Source organism: Fusarium graminearum, chromosome 3, assembly GCF_000240135.3.
Source record: "Fusarium graminearum PH-1 chromosome 3, whole genome shotgun sequence".
Taxonomy (NCBI): Eukaryota; Fungi; Ascomycota; class Sordariomycetes; order Hypocreales; family Nectriaceae; genus Fusarium; species Fusarium graminearum.
The window spans coordinates 6,851,882-6,870,750 of NC_026476.1; the positions used below are offsets into that span (position 1 = coordinate 6,851,882).

Here is an 18,869-nt window from a genome sequence, read left to right on the forward strand (position 1 = left end):
TTGGATGATGCGATCAATTTATGAGTATATGATATTAACAATAGATGCACTTCTCCGCTGATATGTGTGAGCTTGCAAATATTGATGCTTGCATGGCCAGCTCACTCCTGATTACAGAACTTCATGAACTGACTTCGAGAATATTTGAAGAAATTTGTGACCTTAGCACTTAGTAAGTAATTAGAGAACTTAGCGTGTAAGTGAGGAAGGTTTTAGTTAGATTCGTGATCAATGCAAGGGACCTTGTGGCGGGATGTACTGCATTGCTCCTTCCATTATTCGTGTAAGCTTTGGCGCTGCACAGTAGGAAGCCGTGGATGATGCGATGCTCCTTTAGTTGTTCTTGCCTCACGTTTTACAGTTTCACGCTTCATGAAGGGAAGGGGGCACAGAACGGTCCAGTGCGACTGCCACCCGGCAACAACTTCCATATTCTTGAGCACTTCTGAAGTGCTTTTGAAACTCTTGTCCTACATCGTGCATGGCAAAGAACTTGACTTTTTCTCCCCTCTAAACGCACAGTTTTGGAGCCTTCTTGGAACTCTGTTATTCGATTCTGATTGCTACTTTTGATCTTGCTTCACTTGCTACTATACGCACTCACACTCGTTCTTCACTCCTAAGATGTTTTCCCTTTTGGTGCAAACGATAGTAATTGCTTTGCTAGCTGCTCTGTCCTTCGCAGACGTGGACCCTGTCAAAGACTTAGCGACCTACAACAATGGCTTTCTCGGCCAGTTTCCCTCTCAGACTTTCAAATCCTCAGATGCAGTCGCCCCTGTCTTTCAGATCAATACCTTTGAACCCAGTCTCATTGATAGTTCTGGATTTCTCTTCCTGACATTGAAACATGGCGACAAATCGGGACCTGCCATATTTTCAAGCAAAGACCTTAGCCTTGTGTATGCCGACATCAAGTATGAACGGACTTTCGATGCCCGAGCACAGGTGAGGTATGGGGGCAAGTACCTCACTTTCATTGAGGGCGGCCGCTGTCACGCTTTCGATGCCACCTACCAAAAGAAATGGTCAGTTTCAGTCCGGGACTTGGGGGCTGTCGAGGCCGACATCCACGATTTCGAATTCACTACCCAAGGAACTGCTATCTTGACTGCGTATCAGGATGTCAGATACAACTTGACGGTTCTTGGAGGGGATATAGATGGCTGGTTGAGCGACTCCATCTTCCAAGAGGTCGATCTTGACACGGACCGAGTTTTCAATGTGTGGAGATCATTTACACATGTCAACTTAACTGATACGATGGTTGATTACGACCCAAAAACAACCTATATGGGTGGCCATGGTTTCGACTGGTTTCATATTGACAGCGTTTTCAAGGCAAGTTACTTTTAAACTTACCTAACCATGCACTCACAAGATGTAGACCTCAAAGAACCATTATCTTGTTTCATCAAGGGGATTATCGGCGATCATTCTTCTCCATGCTGGCACATTGGATCCACGATGGATTCTTGGAGGGAAACACAATCAGTTCAAAGACCTTAGCGGCGGCAACGCGACCAACTTCGCCAATCAATATAACGCAAGGTTCGTCCAGGGCAATGAGAGCCGATTGAGCTTCTTTGACAACCAAGTCACCGAAAACGGGATGTGTAATGATGATAATTGTTCTCGAGGCGTTGTTGTGGAACTCGACTATGACAAAATGACTGTTCGGCTTTTACACGAGTTTTATCATCCCCAAAGGATATATTCGGGCTCAGGAGGCAGTGTTCAAGGCTTAGACAATGGAAATTTCCTTGTCGGCTGGGGTGCAAACCCGGGTATCACTGAACATTCGCCCAATGGGACGATCGTGATGGACATTCAACAAGGAGTGATCCCCCACGTCTTCGACAACGACCCAGACAAAGATATGTCTGTTTATCGTGCCTGGAAGATGGATTGGATTGGACGGCCTCCATGGGGTCCTTCCATCGCTTCGTCAGCCCCTGGAGAAGACGCATCAAATGCTACTGTTTATGTGTCTTGGAATGGCGATACCCAGGTTCATAGATGGGAGTTGGTATGTTACCATGAAACTGTGCCGAAGAAGCGGGCTGACTATATGACAGTATGAGGTAGAAGATGATGTAAACATCATTTCTACTCCCAGACTTCTTGCAAACTCGTCCCGATCCGGCTTTGAAACGGAAATTAATTTGGGAGGGTTAGGACTACCATCCCCTGGGTCTGCTCGAGCAGTTGCCGTCAGTAAAAGTGGCAAGATCCTCGGCTCAACGGCTACAGTTGACCTTGCAAGCGGCAGAATTCATGGCAACAGGAGCAGTGTCTGGATATTGACGCCGCAGCCTTCCGATGAAGAGTCAGTCGACCACCATCCTGCTGGTAAAAAGAAGGAAGATGACGAGGAAGATGCTGCATATCAGACAAAGCCCTCTGTGAGCTCGCTATTCGCTCTTCTACTTGCTATCACTTTCATATCTTTCTAAGTCTGAAATGTTAAGTTTGAGGGTTGAGAGTACTTACGTAAAGAAATAGTTTAAATTCTAATAAACTGACTTGACATTTTCGCCTGCCATGGATGATATCAGCATTGGAGTACTTCGGTACCCAACCTCCAAATCCCAGCCTCTTCCCCAAGCCTTTGACTAGAGACTTTTTGAAGTCCCCGCACGATAGCATCGTGGACAGAGTAGTGATTGGCAACAATCCGTCAATCGATGAAGACTTGAGTCGCTTCGCGATTTGTAGTCCAAAGTGGAGTCACCGTGTCTTGGCTTCCTTTGGAGAATTGGAGTAAGTAACACTGACCCCAATTCCTCTCACAACTTATGGATGAACATAACTGTAGCAATTGCTTCCTTATTGCTGGTATGACAAACTGGACAAATAGACGGTTAGACAGTTCGAGAGCTTCACAGCTCAATCACTGCAACATTACTGGAGTCTTCGCCACTAAAGGTAGGGTGAAATGGTCGGTGAGGAATTATCGGCCTCACCACGGCTGTGGAAAGAGTTCTCCAATTATTACCAGTAGCTCCAGGGGTTTGCAAGATTTGGTGGCGCTAACTGGCCATCGATTTGTTCTAGCTCCTGGGCGTTGGAGACAAGGAGAGTTTAGCCAAGATGAGGCTCCGCAGACATGGGTGTGGTTTTTTTTCCCTTAACATTTGAAAGACAGATAAGCTTGAATCGTTGACGTTTGTTGCAATCTAAAATTCCCCAAGCCGGATTCTTAGAGCCCAAGGAAGTAGATTTGGTATCGAACTTGCTGTTTTATAGTCAATTTACTTTTTCGAGATTGCTTTCCAGAAAAGAGTCGATGCATATCGAAAAGAGTGAAATCAGAGACCCCACCTGTAATGTACACACACATGTAAGGATGTGCTTGAGTGCCGTGAGATAGGCATTTATGTTCCTTACATGTGGTACTATATACTACTCGGCATTGCGCGTTTGTTCCTGCTGATCTGTTAGTGTTTATAATGGTTCTGCCATGCTCGGTCTGGCATGGCTTGTCCCGCTTTGATCCGACTATCCGCCCCTAGGATAAAAATCATCAACCTCTGGCTCCAGTTTTTACCAGTAAAGGGTCCCTCCCATTACCCCATCAGACTTTCTCACTTCCTGTGTCCTCTTCTTTGCTCTGCTTAACCTCTGTTGCTGCTACGTGCTTGTTGTTGTGCAGGTCGTGCGCCAGGAGCTGTTTGCCATCGTTCATTATTGTACACTTTTGGCCACTCTTATCTTACAGCGCATCTCGATTGGGCCGATTTGAAGTGACACTTCTCTCACGCATGTCTAACTTCAAGTCCCTATACCTCGTTCACCTTAGAGTTACTCGACACCGCCTATAGAGAACCGAAACCAGATCTTAGGCACTGTTCTTGATCTGGCTGCTGTTCCCCCAGGTGCCATCCTCATCATCCTCTTTAGTCTTGGTAGACAGACCTTGATTGGTTATCGCTTTGATATTGAGTGCCGGAGCTTGAAACAGCTGAAGCCATGGCTGACACCCAAGACAAGGTGTCGCCGGCCCCGGCTACGGCCCCGCCCTCAGATACCACCGCCGATGCCCCGGCCGGTGCTGACATTCAGGATCCGAGCAAGACACACATCAACATCGTCGAGCATGCCCGCTCTGCAGCTCACAAAGAGCGTAACATGACTATTCGTCAAGGTATCAAGCTCTACCCCAAGGCCATCTTTTGGAGTGTCCTCATCTCCACCTGTATCGTAATGGAGGGTTATGATATCTCCCTTGTTAATAACTTCTGTATGTGCTCAAAACCACTTGATAACCTGATACATGTACACATAATCAGATAAAGTAGTTGTGACCAACTCACTGACACCTACTCCTAGATGCATTTCCTCAGTTCAACAAAAAGTATGGTGTTCTGGGCGATGATGGAGAGTATCAGGTGCCAGCCGCTTGGCAAGCTGGTCTGAGCAACGTAAGTTTCCTCTTGATAAACTCTGGCCCATATGCTCACAACCAACGCGACAGGGAGCCCACTGTGGTGAGATTATCGGTCTTTTTATCAACGGTTGGATCTCAGAACGATTTGGTTACCGCTATACGGTCATGGCATGCCTTGTCTGTGTAGCCGGTTTCACAACCATCTTCTTTACTGCCCAGAATGTTCAGACTCTGCTTGTGGCCGAGATCCTTTGCGGTATTCCTTGGGGCATCTTCCAAACACTGACAATCACATATGCATCCGAGGTCTGCCCAGTCGCTCTGCGTGGCTATCTGACCACATATGTCAACTTCTGCTGGGGTTTGGGCCAGGAAATTGGTATAGGAGTAATTCACTCCATGCTCAAGCGTGAAGATGAATGGGCATACCGTATCCCGTATGCCCTTCAGTGGATATGGCCGTTGCCGCTCCTGATCGGTATCTTCTTTGCTCCCGAATCGCCGTGGTGGCTAGTCCGACGAGGCCGCAACCAGGACGCCAAGGAAGCTTTGCTACGCTTAACCAGTCTCGATCGTGAGACTGACTTCGACGCCGACGAAACCATCGCCATGATGGTACACACCACCGCCCTTGAAGAGAAGATTACAGCGGGAGCATCCTACTGGGATTGTTTCAAGGGTACTGACCGTCGCCGTACAGAGATTGTTTGCATGATCTGGGCCATCCAGAATTTGAGCGGCAACTCTTTCTCTAATTATTCGACTTATTTCCTTGAACAAGCTGGCCTCTCAGCCGACAAGGCGTACTCGTTTGCCCTTGGCCAGTATGGCATCAATATGGCAGGTGTCTTTGGTGCTTGGGGACTTATGAGCCTGGGCATCGGCAGAAGGTCGTTGGTACTCTATGGCCTCTGTGGTCTTTGTTCCATGCTACTCATCATGGGGTTCCTTGGCTTGGTGCCCGAGGCCCATCGCACCCAATCTTCATTGGCGACCGGTTGCATGATGATCATCTGGGCTCTCTTCTACCAGTTGACCATAGGCACCGTATGCTATTCTCTTGTTGGAGAACTGTCGTCTCGTCGCTTGCAAATCAAGACAGTTGTTCTTGGCCGCAATCTATAGTAAGTCCTAAGCATTGGCGAAGTCTGAGGACACGGTCCTCATCTGACACCTTTGTCGAGATCAATTCATTGGTCAGTCTAGCTAACCGGTTGATAGCAACGTTGTTGGCATCATCAACAGTATTTTGACTCCCTACATGCTCAACCCCACAGCCTGGGACTGGGGCAACTATGCAGGATTCTTCTGGGTAAGTAGCCGGTGTTGCGGGTCCAAAGTAAATATTTTGTGTTACTGACAAAGAGAATAGGGCGGCATTTGCTTTCTGTGCATTATTTACACCTTCTTTCGTCTGCCGGAGCCGAGTGGCCGCACCTTTGCAGAGCTTGACGTGCTTTTCGAGAGAGGCATCAGCGCAAGGAAGTTTGCTTCGACCGAGGTGGACGTGTTTCATGAGACAGTCGAGGAGAATGTTATGAACCGTTATGAGGAGCTTGCGGATGTGCCATCCAAGAAAGTCCATAACAAAGCATGAGTCGACGCTGAAAACTAAGAAGCCGGTTTATTCATGCACATTTGTCTCACACAGTGCATTTGGGAGATGAGATCAGGGAGCTGTGCCTTGGAATCAGGTAAGGCTGCCCCAGAAGCGCTTTCATGACCACCTGAGCTGTGCCACATGCGAGATGGGGAGATCTTGGTTAAGGAGATATCTCGGATCTTGATCGGCATTAATGATAGCATCATTTAGGCGTTGGCGTTTGGGAACAAGGCTCTTATGCTATATATTAAGAATAATGAAGTCGAATGGGAAAAGGTGAAATATATATGTGTGGAAGATGTCCAATAATTGAACCAATTTTATTTATTTATTTCACCGTCCCAATATGCTTTGTGTTTAGTCGTTTTCGACATATTAGTTAGTTCATACTTGAGACATCCAGTTGTTATGCGTTGAGCAAACCCTTTTCCTGTTCACACATGTAACGTTTAATGCCATCCAATGGCGACATCACAGAACATGAACCCTTGTGAGCCGTTGGCCGTAATAGCAAACGGGGCCGGGCCGGTCACGAGGGCGGAGCCGGTAGACAACGGAGAGCGTGCAGCTGTAGGTGAGTTACTACAGTTGCAGTGTAATAAGAAACCAACCTAAAGTTGCAGCAAGGATTTGGCAGTAGAAGACGTTAATTAGTGGTTAGTGTGGGCGGTATGCGGCAGCGACGTGCTGGACAAGCGGAAGTTGTATCGAGGAATGCCATTGTGAGAGCGGACCCGCTGCCACAGGTCCAGCGGAAGACCCTCAGAGGGATGCGCGGTAAAACAGGTCGGAGTCGACCGGGCGGCTGGAAGAAGAATCGACAGTCTTTTTCATCAGACCAGGATTGGGGTCCGGCTGCCGGCGGTTTATGAGAGTTATCTCTTGCTTCCTTTCGCAGAGTCTCTTTGTTTGGCGTGGCCTCATAGATCAATGAGAACCCAAGTAGATGGTAGCAAGCGGCACTCCATTGACAGCAGTGCGGTAGCTCAATGCTCTTACGGAGAGGGAGGTGTACAGAGGTAAGTGGGCAATCGATAATCGGTGCTCCGGATCTATGTTGACATGTGTAAATGCTTTGCCAAGTTGCAGGGGTAGTCAAGTAGGTAGGTTAGATCCCGGGCTTCAGGAATTTGAGTATGCATTTTGGGTCCGGGCTTCTGGAGCTCTGACTATTTAGACTAGATCATGCCATCCTAATCTGGCAGGATATTGACGATAGAGGTAAACGTGGGAACGGTATCGGTCTCTTGGTAAATAGCATGAGTAATGAGGTTGACAATGGATGAATCAATTATGATGGATAAAAGGAACAGGAACCAGGTTGAGCATAATCAGCCGCTTCAGGCGCACCACTCAGCATGAGCAATGGATGGATGTTTCTCAAATGGCCTGTGACTGCGATTCTAAACCGACGCCGATGTCCGGGGTAGCCCCACCAGAATTTCACAAGAGAGTCTACCAAAATGCCCTGACGCAGGTGAGCTCATTCTGTGGGAGCTACCTCACGACCCCCATAAATCAAGGGTCTGGAAGCAGAATCTGGTGTATGATTGGATGTAAGCTGCTCTAGCCCACCGCCGAAGAGGCCCGATCGACAAAATATGGCAGAGGTAGACACACCACGCCTCGTCTGGTAGTAGTCACTCCGCAAGAGAACCGCCTCAAGTGATCCTCCTTCTCCTCCCTCTTCTTCTTTTAGTCCCTCTCTTCTCCTCCAACCTTTCCTCCATCCTCAACCCATCCCATCATCACCTTCAAAATGCTGTCCACCCTCCGAGTCGCCAGCCGCCGGGCTGCCCGCCCTGCCCAGTACAACCTGGCTGCCATTCGCGCTGCCTCCAACTGGGCCAACGTCCCTCAAGGTCCTCCTGTATGAGCTCCCCTCCTGTCGCGTATGTTTTGTGTGATCTTATGCTAACTATTCACAGGATGTGAGTAATTCATTCTTGTCATGAGCTTTGCGCCAGCTCCGTTGCTAATCAATTGTTTCTTTTGGCTTGAAACAGGCCATTCTTGGTACGTACGATGACTCCTACTTGATGCAATGCGCTCCGTTCCTACAAGTACGGGACATGTTGCGCCAAAGCCAAAACACACCACTACTTCGGACAGTAATGTTAACATCATTTCTCAGGTATCACTGAAGCCTTCAAGGCCGACAAGTTCGACAAGAAGATCAACCTGGGTATGTCGCAACGTCATCCCCACCCAACCCCGAATACGGAGGTATCTCGCTATCTTTCGAATCGATCTGACTCAATTCGTATACAGGTGTTGGTGCCTACCGTGACGATGCTGGCAAGCCCTACGTGCTCCCTTCCGTTCGTGAGGCCGAGATGAAGGTCGTCGAGTCCAAGTTGAACAAGGAGTACGCCGGCATCACTGGTGTTCCTGAGTTCCCTCCCGCCGCCGCCAAGCTGGCCTACGGCGCCAACAGCCCCGCCCTGGATCGCATCACCATCACCCAGACCATCTCTGGTACCGGTGCTCTCCGTGTCGGTGCCGCTTTCCTCGCCAAGTTCTTCCCTGGCGAAAAGAAGATCTACATCCCCCAGCCTTCGTGGGCAAACCACAAGGCCGTCTTCAACCACGCCGGCCTCGAGGTTGAGCAGTACCGCTACTACGACAAGAAGACCATCGGCCTTGACTTCGAGGGCTTGATTGCTGATGTCAAGTCTGCCCCCAACGGCAGTGTCTTCCTTTTCCACGCCTGTGCTCACAACCCCACTGGTGTTGACCCTACCCAGGAGCAGTGGAAGCAGATCTCTGACGTCGTCAAGGAGAAGGGTCACTTCGCCTTCTTCGACATGGCTTACCAGGGCTTTGCCAGTGGTGACACCGACAAGGATGCTTTCGCTGTTCGCTACTTCGTTGAGCAGGGCCACAACATTGCTCTTTGCCAGTCTTTCGCCAAGAACATGGTACGTCTTGAGCATATTATGATCTGATGTAATGGGTCTCGGAGCAGTTTGCTAATTGTTTCATAGGGTCTCTATGGTGAGCGTATTGGTGCCTTCTCCATGGTATGTGCCGATGCCGACGAGAAGAAGCGCGTCGACTCTCAGCTCAAGATTCTCATTCGACCTCTGTACTCCAACCCTCCCATCCACGGTGCCCGCATCGCCGCCGAGATTCTGAACAGCCCCACTCTCTACAAGCAGTGGCTCGGTGAGGTCAAGGAGATGGCTGACCGCATCATCACCATGCGTGCTCTCCTCAAGGATAACCTTGAGAAGCTCGGCTCCAAGCACGACTGGTCTCACATCACCAGCCAGATCGGCATGTTCGCCTACACTGGTCTTACTTCCGAGGAGATGACTCGCCTCGCTGAGGAGTTCTCCGTTTATGCCACCAAGGACGGCCGTATCTCTGTTGCTGGTATCACCTCTGAAAACGTTGGCCGCCTCGCTGAGGCCATCTACAAGGTCAAGGGTTAAGTATGAGAGAATAGCAGCTTAATAAAAGGAGGATGTGCGTTTAGAGAAACAACGCCGCTTCCAACGAACGACGTCTTGAAATCAACATCACGGCTACGGCCAGAGGGGGACAGATGGACTGAAAATACCCGGACCTTGAGTCCAGGTCAAGTGCCCGGCTTGGCGAATTAATGACGCGACGAAGGCAGCTTGAACATATATGTACGAGTAAACTGAATATAAAACACGAAACTAACGTGTTATACCTATCTACCCCATTTGCGCACTTGGTCGAATATGAATAAGCGAAATGCCCTTTTATTTGATCTCTCTATGTAGATATTCAGAACAGGGTATATCAACAGCACTCTGTGAACTCTTTCGCATGCCCTTCACACAGCGTAATTAGTTTGAAACATATGATGTCTTATGATTAATACCCTTTCCCCACTCATCCTTGGTTCAATCGGTCTAAATCTCTCCTCGTATCATCCATTTGTCTCGTCATTTCCCGATATACTCTTGACATCTCCCTCATCTTTTTTTCTTTGTTTTCTCCACCGTCAACACCAACTCCGTACTCTCCAAGCTCAGCTGCCAAGCCTCGAACACGCTCCTCACTCCGCATCTTAGCATCACGCAAATGGGCACCATAATTTCTTAGAGCGGTGATCGCTTCAGGGGTATAAAATGCGCGACGCACAGAAGCTGCGGCGATAACAGCATCGGCGTCATATCGACGGGCATGGAGTGAGGCTTCTGCAGCACGAAGCTCTAGGCTACGAGCTACTTTTCCATGCTTGACCTCGAGGGCACGAATCAAAAGACTCAGCGCATTGGTGGCGGCTTGGAGAAGAGATGTCAAGGCGGCAAGAGAGCGTAGACGATGAGAGCTGAGTTCTGTTTCGGCGGCAGCGAGGTCGGAACGCCAGCCCGATAACGTAGTTGGCAATGAGGCGATGTGACGGTGGAGGAAGGAAGCGTTCGTGGAAGGATGCGCAATTCGCGCAAGTCCCAGGGCCCAAGTACGCAGATTCGAAGCAATAATCGGCGCCAATGCGGGGAGTAGAGTCTCGAGTTCAGAAAGGGGGGGGTGAGCAAACAGTAACTGGAGGGTATCTTGAGGAAGAGGTGGATTATTGGCGTCCAGAAGTGGAGGGAGCACAATTAGAAGATCTAGAAGAGGTTCTGGAAGCGAGGGTTGTTGTTGCTGAGAGTTTGAGCCTCCTGCTTGATGACCCTTGGGAGGTTGCAGGCGGGAGGATGCCCTTGTTGCAGGCGGTGTGCTTGATGGTGTTGCCGATGAGATAGCACAGGTAAGAAGATGTTGTTTCGCAGAAATCAGACGGCGACGGTCGAGTTCCTGATAAGAAACATGAGAATTCTTGTTTTATTTTATCTGGTTGATTTGTAAATGGAAAGCCTTCTTACCTGTCGAACAGAAGCCCGCTCTTTGGCCCTTGGGCCATTCTGCGTCGAACAGTCAGAGTTGAGAACAACATTCGTAAGTTTATTATAAAGATTGACAAAGTCTGGGTTATTCTGTAGGACTGAGTCCTCAACAGGCGGGAACATTGCCATGATATATCAAGCATAAACTCCAGCTGTCTGTTTCCACCAGCCTTATACTCATTGCTTGGTTTGTTGTTAGTGAAGCTGTAGTGGAGCTGTCGCGAATACAGCACGAAATCACCTGATTGGACAATTGGCGACCGCCATCTCCGGCGCCGGAACATCAGCCGCCTCCGATCGACGACAGCCCAAAAATCTCAACGCCAGAAGGCCAAAGTTGAAGGTACCGTCGACGATCAGCGCATCTCGAACAGGGCACTCTGCGCTCGAAATACCCGCCCACCCCGACATCAATTGAGGCCAATGTCTCGCCTATAACTGGGAAAAGTCCATACCGAATACTTACCTCGAAACCGAGACCGATATCATGACATCTTGGGCCCCCGCCCGCCCGGCTTTGAGGGCCCTGGCCTCACCATCGCCGGTAACTCCCACTCGACTCTTCAGCACGACCCTCCCTCAGCAGACCAAAACGATCAAGTCGCATCTTCTACCTAGCCGTATCATTCCCCCTTACCCTTATGGCGAGCGTCAACTCTACAAACAATCCAACAAGGGTCTTTATGGGTCTGCGAGAATTCGATTCGGTAACACTGTTGCGGAAAAGTACAACAACAAGGCCCGTCGTTTCTGGCGTCCGAACGTCCACGTCAAAGTTTTCAAGCTCCCCGCCCTAGATGCCAACGTCAAGACCCGCCTTACACTCCGTGTTCTCAAGACTATCCGCCGTGAGGGTGGCCTCCAGGAGTATCTCCTCAAGAGCAAGCCTGCCAGAATAAAGGAACTCGGCCCTGGTGGCTGGAACTTGAGGTGGCTTCTCATGCAGTCCAAGGATATTCAGAAGAGATTCAACGCCGAGCGTGTGGCGCTGGGTATGGAGCCCAAGGAGATCGAGGATAGGGACGACATCATTCAGTATGCGCTTGACGTCGCTACACCCGGTCCCTTGTCCAAACGCAGCCAGGCGACCCGAGGTGAGCTTAGGGCTCAGGAATTTGTGTTGGGTGAAGAAGACTTGGCGGATCTGGAAGGCGTCGAGGAGCTATCAGACGATGAAGAGGCTTTGTTGATGCAGCAACTGGATAACGCAGAGGCGGAAGCTGCAACGACAGAGGGAGCGCAAAAGATAACAGTGTAAAATGTTTGATGTATAATATGTACCAAAAGCCCCCCTTTTCAACGCCTTCCAATCATTGTATCAATATCCTGCCAAAGTCAAGATAGAAAAAGACCTTTGTTCTTGTTATCATTTCAACAGTTGCTATTTAATCCAAATATGGTATCACTTTTAATCTAGAAACGGAGGTCCCATCCAATCTTAGGACCCAGCTTGGGAAGCTCATCGGCGACACTCTGCACGTCCTTGTCGCCACGGCCACTCACGCAGATGACGATATCTTCGTCCTTCTTCATTGTCTTGGCCAGCTCGATGGCACCATAGATACCGTGAGCAGTCTCGAGGGCGGGAATAATACCCTCAAGCTGACTCATGAGCTTGAAACCAAGGAAGGCCTCGCTATCAGTGGCAGCGACAAACTTGGCTCTCTCATTGTCCTTCCAGGAGCTCAGCTCGGGGCCGACACCAGGGTAATCTAGACCAGCAGAGACAGAGTGTGTCTCACTGATCTGGCCATGCTTGTCCTGAAGAACATAGGTCCTTACACCATGGAGAACACCCTTGGAGCCGCCAGTAAGAGTGGCGCTGTGTCGTGGAGTGTCGACACCGTCACCACCGGCCTCGACACCAAGAAGCTTGACGCTAGGCTCGTTCTCGAAGGGGTAAAACATACCAACAGCGTTACTGCCACCGCCGACACAAGCAACAACAGCATCAGGAAGCTTGCCTCGTTTCTCAAGCATCTGTTCCTTAGTCTCTCTACCAATGACAGACTGGAAGGTTCGGACGATTGTGGGGAAAGGATGAGGTCCAATGGCAGAGCCAATGATGTAGTGAGTGGTATCAAGATCGACGACCCAGGCACGGAGAGCCTCGTTGACAGCGTCTCGGAGAGTCTTGCTACCAGCTTCGACGGCAACGACCTTGGCGCCGAGCAATCGCATACGGAAAACGTTGAGGGCCTGTCGTCGGACGTCCTCCTATTCATTACATTAGTGATCGCACTTTCAAAAGAATTCTGCAAGACTTACGGCTCCCATGTATACTGTACACTCCATGCCGAACTTGGCACAGACGGTGGCCGTGGCGACACCATGCTGTCCAGCGCCAGTCTCAGCAATAATTCTTGTCTTTCCAAGTCTGCGGGCAAGGAGGAGCTGTCCCAGGGCGTTGTTGATCTTGTGGCTACCAGTGTGGTTCAGATCCTCGCGCTTTAGCCAGATGTTGGCACCGCCAGCGTACTCAGTGAGTCGCTCCGCCAAGTGCAAATGGCCGGGTCGTCCCATGTACTCGTAGTAAGATCGGTATTCCTCCCAGAAGGATGGATCATCCTTGATCGCGTTGAAGCCCTCCTCAAGTTGGGACAAGCAGTCCATCAGAGACTCAGGAACATATTGGCCACCAAACTCGCCGAATCGCTCAGGGATCTTGCCATGAAGAGCAGCAAGCTGGGCCACCAAAGCACTGTCCTCCTCGGCAGTGATATCCGCATCTGTAATAGTATCGCTGACAGTAACGTTGTCACCACTGGGCTCCCTAGCTCCAGCAACGGCTTCGACAAGGCCAACCTCTCGAGTGTTTGAATCTCCAGAGTCACGGCCGGACAGGTAGGCACAGTACTTCTCAATATCGGAAAGTGCTTGACCAGGCTCGGCATTCTTAATGGTTGTGATGATCTGGCTACCGACGACGACACCATCTGAGAGAGTTGCAACACTCAAGAAGTGCTCTCGGGTACTGACGCCGAATCCGACAGCTGCGGGCTTGTTGCCACTGTACTTCTTGACTCGCTCGATAAGGTCGGGGAGGTTCGCGTTGAGAGTGCCGGTAGCGCCAGTGACACCCATGCGAGAGACGACATAGATGAATGAATCGGCAAGCTGGCAGAGAATCTTCATTCGGGTATCTGAGGTGGAGGGAGCGATGAGAGGAACGTATGAAAGGCTAAGTGGGGAGTCAGCTTCGTATTTGATATTAGATCTTTGGTGCAGACTCACCGGCCCTTGTTACAGAGCTTGCGGAAAGAAACGGCCTCCTCAGGGGGCAGGTCGACAACGATGAAGCCATTGACACCGCATGAGTGGCAGTCTTGGAGTAATCGCTCCTCGCCATAGCTAAGAAGGGGGTTGTAGTAGCCCATGAGCATAACAGGAGCCTTGAGGCCGCGAGATCGGGCCTCCTTCACCATGCCCAAAGTGGATTCGATCGTGACGCCATTGTTGAGAGCAATCTAAACCAGTCAATCTTTATTCATTTGAAGAAATAGTGATGTACCTACCGTGTTGGCAGTCTGGATAGTAGGGCCGTCTGCAATTGGGTCGGTGAAAGGTGCACCGACTTCGATAACATCTAGAGACAACAGCTTGGTCAGTACAGTCCATGAATCCGATTGCAACGGAAGAGCTTACCAGCGCCACCCTTCTCCAACGCCAGTAGGATGTTGGGAGTATCTTCAGGCTTTGGGTAACCGGCAGTGACGTATGTTACCAGCGCAGACTACTCGAGAGAGAAAAATTAATTGTCAGCTTCTTTGTCTTGTCGGACATTGGGGTTGATCATCAATTTACCCCGCCGAGGGGCACTCATGATGGGTGTACTGACCCTGTTCTGCTCCTTGCAGCGCTTGAAAGTCTGTTTGATAGCGTCCATGGCGAATTGATTTCGTCTCTGGTCTCAATGAGAGTTATGGGGAGAGAAGTATTATTTTCGAGTGAGGACTTGTTGTCTTTAAAAGAAGATTTCGGGGTCGACGTTGTTGGTGACTGCATTTTCCGCCACCGATGCCGGAAGAATGAATTCCGCCACCTACTATTGACTCGTTTTGGATGGCTCCTGCCCTGTCCTCATGCACGTCGCCCGCAGCTGCAGCTTCCGCCCACACTCCGCCATGCAGCCGGCATCATCGCAGCCCACATCGACCCCGGACTTGCCTAATGCGGTAATCAATCAACCATGACATTGGACATTGGCCAGTTACAATTTCAGGGACTTGCAGCACGGCATGGCATTTAACTTCATGTCACATCCAATTCCTGAGAAAACGTAAGATCTGAGCGCTAGTCATGCCTGATTGCCTACAGTAAGGAGGAGTGCGTGTCAAGTGTATGGCATTGTCCACCTTCTAAGTCAACTGACATGATTCCATCAACAATGTCTACAAGCAGCTATCTACCTCTACGTATGCAGATGGAGATGACCCATTAGGAAATCTCCTTGTAAAGAAACTCCGACGGCATTCAACTTACAACAAAAGATCAGATGAACGCCGTGATGCTATGAACAAAGAGTTGGTCCGTTCAAACCTAGTAGAGCAAACAAACAAACATCCTCAAAAGGGTAAGGATACACGGCAACCAACACTGACCACATATGCAGCTAGGCCCAAGTACACTACAAGTACAGAGACAATCACAATGCAGTGGAAGAGACATTTTACGATTGCAATCGTCAATTTGTTTAATCTCAGTTTAGAGTAAAGCTAGGAACAGTCTGGTTCAGCATCATGTAGAGCATGAATCCAGACTCAGGACCACCCCATAAGCACGGGATATAAACAACATCTTTTCCTCGTCTTTGGGATATCAATTGAGAAACAAACGAAAATATTCTTTGAGCTGCGTCCTTTTTCCCCAAAATAATGTCAACGCATTCCATAAATCATCGCTTCATGCAGTCAAGTAAGGATCGTCTCTCACGGCACGGGTCCAGCCAGGGCCGGAGTAATATAGAACTGCAAAGATACCATCCTTCAACTGTTTATTGAGCTCCAACACTCCTAGTGTTTGCCGCCGCTTGCCGAGTCCAAGTAACCGTAGGAGCTACTTCTTTGGTGGCCGTCCACCTGTGTAGCGCGGGCCCCAGTGGCCCCCGACATGAACTTCTCGTCACGTCCGCTTGTCGCTTCTCTGTAGTGGTCTTCTTCACCTGAGGAGGATCCGAATCGAGGGAAGCTCGCGGCGCCGTCGGGGTTCGCAGGATCGTGGTGCCCAACGCGAGGGCTGAAGCCTGGTCGATTATCTCCAGTGAAGCGCATACCGCCTTCAGCACGGCCTTTATCAGGGGTGACCATGCCGACTATTGTCCACACTGTGCCGATGAGAACAACGAGTACATACAAGAGAACCAGACCAGTGGAGATGAGGGCATCTTGAATCAGCTTGTTGTGAAGCCAATCTGTAACTGCCTTGACAGCCCCCGTAACCTCATCAGTAGTAGCGCTGGAAGGGGATGCTAGGAAAGAGCCAAGCTCCGCATCACCATCGACGGAGTCCTTTGCACCCTTGCTGAAAGTGTCATTTTCGAAGAGCGGGAAGTTGACCTCGGCATGGTCGTGAACCCAAGTCAAACCTTTCTGTACGCCCTCAATCTTGTTGCCGATGACACAGTAGAGGACTGTCTTGATAGGATCTAGAAGGATAGTCCCCTTGAAGACAGTGTCGAGGCCATCATTCATGGTCTCGAGGAAGGTGGTGAGAGTATCATTGACAGCATCCGTAGTATTGGTCACATAGCCAAGAATATCGTGATTGATGTCGTCGCTGAATCCTGTAATGACACCGTTGGCGTCATTGGCCCAGCCAGCAGAGACACTCTCAAGATTCTCAACAACATCATCGGCAAATGCACCAACCTGGTTTGCCAGTGCAGGTACTTCATTCTTGATTGCTCGTAGTAGGAGCCATTGGCAGAAGCAGGAGAAGAAACCAGCAATGGCGAGCGACAGAATGAACAATGCCGGGACCGAGGTAGCATAAGCGAAGAGCCAACGAACAAGAATCTGTCGCTTTCCCTTAAAGCGGGAGGCAACCTTGATACCGAAAGTTGCGGTCATGGGCCGAGATGCAATGTAGACAATGTCCATCGGGTCATATGCATTTTGAGCGATGAGGCGCGCGTGCTGTTGCTGTCGTCGCCATCGTCTAATCTCAAGCCAGGCCATGGGGATGATGACTGCCAGGGCGAGAATGATCAAAACTGCAATGAAAATTGTTCGGGCTTTGGCGATAAGCTCGAACAGGTTGTTGAAGAAATTGTTTAGGGCATCGTTCTTGGAGCAGAAGCTCAACTTCTGTTTCTGAGCAAGAGGGAAGGCATTCCGATCAAACTTGTAGTTGCCATACGTTTCATTGAGGGTTTTGCGAACAAAATCGAATGGGATGGAAATGGCCTGCTCAGTCAGGTTTTGAACTTCTTTGAAGTCGGGCAAGTCATCATCCAACTGTCGAACATCCTTGACAAAGTCTTCGGATTTGAGATCAAAATCTTTCAGTTCCTTGATGGGGGCGGAGAAGTCGACCTTGGGGATATCCGGAACGAGGCGTCCGATTACCGATCTCTCAATACCGTCGGTGATATCGTTAATACCGTCTTCGAGTTCTTTTGAGATACTTTCGATCTTGCTAGTGGCCTTGTCAATCAAGCTGTTGAACTTCTTGGTTGCGCCCTCTGTGACATCGGCAACAACATCCAGGCTGCCGTGAACCATAGCGGTAATCAGGCACACATATGTGGCAGTTAGGAAGTTGATGTAGAAAATAATCATGTTCTTGACGCCCACTAAAACGAGGTCGAGCATGTACACCATGGCGTCTACTGATTTCTCAATTCCAGAGGCTGCGAGTTCGTTGACACCTCTTGATAGGTAGTGAGGCATGGAAGCCATGGCGCTTCCAACATCTTCGACTTTGGTACAGGCTGAAAGGGCTTTGATCTTGGCATCACCAACATTCTTGTTGAGGTCGACGATTAGGATCATAACCCGGATAAGGACCAGGATGAGAAGAACTGTCCAGCGGTTGATCCATATTTGAGATAGTCTTGATCGTAGACTTAGGTAGGGGGTAACATTTGGAGAAGTATCGGCTCGAGCTTCTTGAACCTTTCGCATTTCGGTCATCTCAAATGACTCTGACCGAAGGGAGTTGGGCACAGCCGGATAGACCGGCGGGTCGTCGTTTTCTTTCCGTGAGGAAAACATCTTGTATCTATGCGTGTTGGTTTATTTGAACGATCAAATTTGTTTGAGTAGAATAAATGGGAAGATGCAATGATATGTAGCGAGCAAAAAGGAAGTCAGTTGAGTCCAGTGGTGATGATTAGGGTGTTAGAAGGACAAAGATTAATTATAAAAAGAACCCAAGGCCGGTAAATGAAAGGAAATGCGACAAAGGAAACGACGGGCGTAAGCAAAAGATTTCAAATCTATTGTCTATGATTCCATGCTGTTTGTTTGGGGTATAGGTGAGATTGTATAAGTGAAAGAAAAAGTGGTTGAACAATAGAACAACAATAGAGAAGAGGGGCGCGAGAACAATAAGAGAAGAAGATGAAGGAGAAAGCTTCGGCAACCTACCTGACTCACTCCACAACAATAATATCCAATGAACAACAATTCCTGGTCATTAGTAACTCGAACAGAAACGCCTTTGGATTTCTCGATAAATATGGCGGCAGCGCTTAGAGTACGAAGTGGTGAGGTTGAGCTAAGCGCCCGCTTATACCAGTAGCCAGTCACGGTGCTGGGAAATGCTTAAACAAGCAATTCCGAAACTTGGCCAAGAGTAAACGGGATTCTGAACAGGAGATTAGATGTCGTTTGTAATTGAAGCAAAGCTGAGGCTTAACTTGCGTTTGTGATTTTGTTTACGCTGGGCTGTCGATTGTTTGACTTGTCGCTTGAGTGGCCCAGCCGCATCAAACTTGGGTTGCTTGTTATATTGAAGTCGCTCCAGACCAAATAGTCTATATCAGAGACGGAAAGACTTGCGCACT

The 18,869-nt window shown here is 49.4% G+C and overlaps 9 protein-coding genes across 9 annotated transcripts; 6 read left to right on the plus strand and 3 right to left on the minus strand.

Annotated features, from left to right (window-relative positions):
* Window positions 1-624: 624 nt before the first annotated feature.
* Window positions 625-1,356, plus strand: FGSG_13924 (uncharacterized protein; the record flags this gene model as incomplete). Its single annotated transcript, XM_011327356.1, has 1 exon — window positions 625-1,356. The coding sequence occupies one exon, from the start codon at window positions 625-627 to the stop codon at window positions 1,354-1,356; it is 732 nt and encodes a 243-aa protein (XP_011325658.1).
* A 313-nt stretch (window positions 1,357-1,669) lies between these two features.
* Window positions 1,670-2,531, plus strand: FGSG_13925 (uncharacterized protein; the record flags this gene model as incomplete). Its single annotated transcript, XM_011327357.1, has 2 exons — window positions 1,670-2,029; window positions 2,079-2,531. The coding sequence occupies 2 exons, from the start codon at window positions 1,670-1,672 to the stop codon at window positions 2,454-2,456; spliced, it is 738 nt and encodes a 245-aa protein (XP_011325659.1). The 3' UTR covers window positions 2,457-2,531.
* A 1,441-nt stretch (window positions 2,532-3,972) lies between these two features.
* On the plus strand, window positions 3,973-5,987 carry FGSG_10747 (uncharacterized protein; the record flags this gene model as incomplete). Its single annotated transcript, XM_011327358.1, has 5 exons — window positions 3,973-4,243; window positions 4,333-4,424; window positions 4,478-5,514; window positions 5,612-5,702; window positions 5,763-5,987. The coding sequence occupies 5 exons, from the start codon at window positions 3,973-3,975 to the stop codon at window positions 5,985-5,987; spliced, it is 1,716 nt and encodes a 571-aa protein (XP_011325660.1).
* A 468-nt stretch (window positions 5,988-6,455) lies between these two features.
* On the plus strand, window positions 6,456-7,279 carry FGSG_13926 (uncharacterized protein; the record flags this gene model as incomplete). Its single annotated transcript, XM_011327359.1, has 3 exons — window positions 6,456-6,567; window positions 6,892-7,012; window positions 7,171-7,279. 3 exons carry the CDS (start codon window positions 6,456-6,458, stop codon window positions 7,277-7,279), a joined length of 342 nt encoding a protein of 113 aa, XP_011325661.1.
* A 473-nt stretch (window positions 7,280-7,752) lies between these two features.
* FGSG_10746 (aspartate aminotransferase) lies at window positions 7,753-9,696 on the plus strand (the record flags this gene model as incomplete). Its single annotated transcript, XM_011327360.1, has 6 exons — window positions 7,753-7,863; window positions 7,922-7,924; window positions 8,000-8,009; window positions 8,128-8,178; window positions 8,265-8,914; window positions 8,981-9,696. 6 exons carry the CDS (start codon window positions 7,753-7,755, stop codon window positions 9,428-9,430), a joined length of 1,275 nt encoding a protein of 424 aa, XP_011325662.1. The 3' UTR covers window positions 9,431-9,696.
* Window positions 9,697-9,860: 164 nt separating this feature from the next.
* On the minus strand, window positions 9,861-11,053 carry FGSG_10745 (uncharacterized protein; the record flags this gene model as incomplete). Its single annotated transcript, XM_011327361.1, has 2 exons — window positions 10,841-11,053; window positions 9,861-10,772 (listed from the first exon to the last, which is right to left on the minus strand). The coding sequence occupies exons 1-2, from the start codon at window positions 10,988-10,990 to the stop codon at window positions 9,861-9,863; spliced, it is 1,062 nt and encodes a 353-aa protein (XP_011325663.1). The 5' UTR covers window positions 10,991-11,053.
* Window positions 11,054-11,348: 295 nt separating this feature from the next.
* Window positions 11,349-12,119, plus strand: FGSG_10744 (uncharacterized protein; the record flags this gene model as incomplete). The annotated part of the gene is made up of 1 exon (XM_011327362.1): window positions 11,349-12,119. The coding sequence occupies one exon, from the start codon at window positions 11,349-11,351 to the stop codon at window positions 12,117-12,119; it is 771 nt and encodes a 256-aa protein (XP_011325664.1).
* Window positions 12,120-12,274: 155 nt separating this feature from the next.
* On the minus strand, window positions 12,275-14,747 carry FGSG_10743 (tryptophan synthase; the record flags this gene model as incomplete). Its single annotated transcript, XM_011327363.1, has 6 exons — window positions 12,275-13,078; window positions 13,130-14,042; window positions 14,096-14,328; window positions 14,377-14,447; window positions 14,507-14,594; window positions 14,700-14,747. The coding sequence occupies 6 exons, from the start codon at window positions 14,745-14,747 to the stop codon at window positions 12,275-12,277; spliced, it is 2,157 nt and encodes a 718-aa protein (XP_011325665.1).
* Window positions 14,748-15,873: 1,126 nt separating this feature from the next.
* On the minus strand, window positions 15,874-18,075 carry FGSG_10742 (uncharacterized protein; the record flags this gene model as incomplete). Its single annotated transcript, XM_011327364.1, has 1 exon — window positions 15,874-18,075. One exon carries the CDS (start codon window positions 18,073-18,075, stop codon window positions 15,874-15,876), a length of 2,202 nt encoding a protein of 733 aa, XP_011325666.1.
* Between the last annotated feature and the right edge of the window lie 794 nt (window positions 18,076-18,869).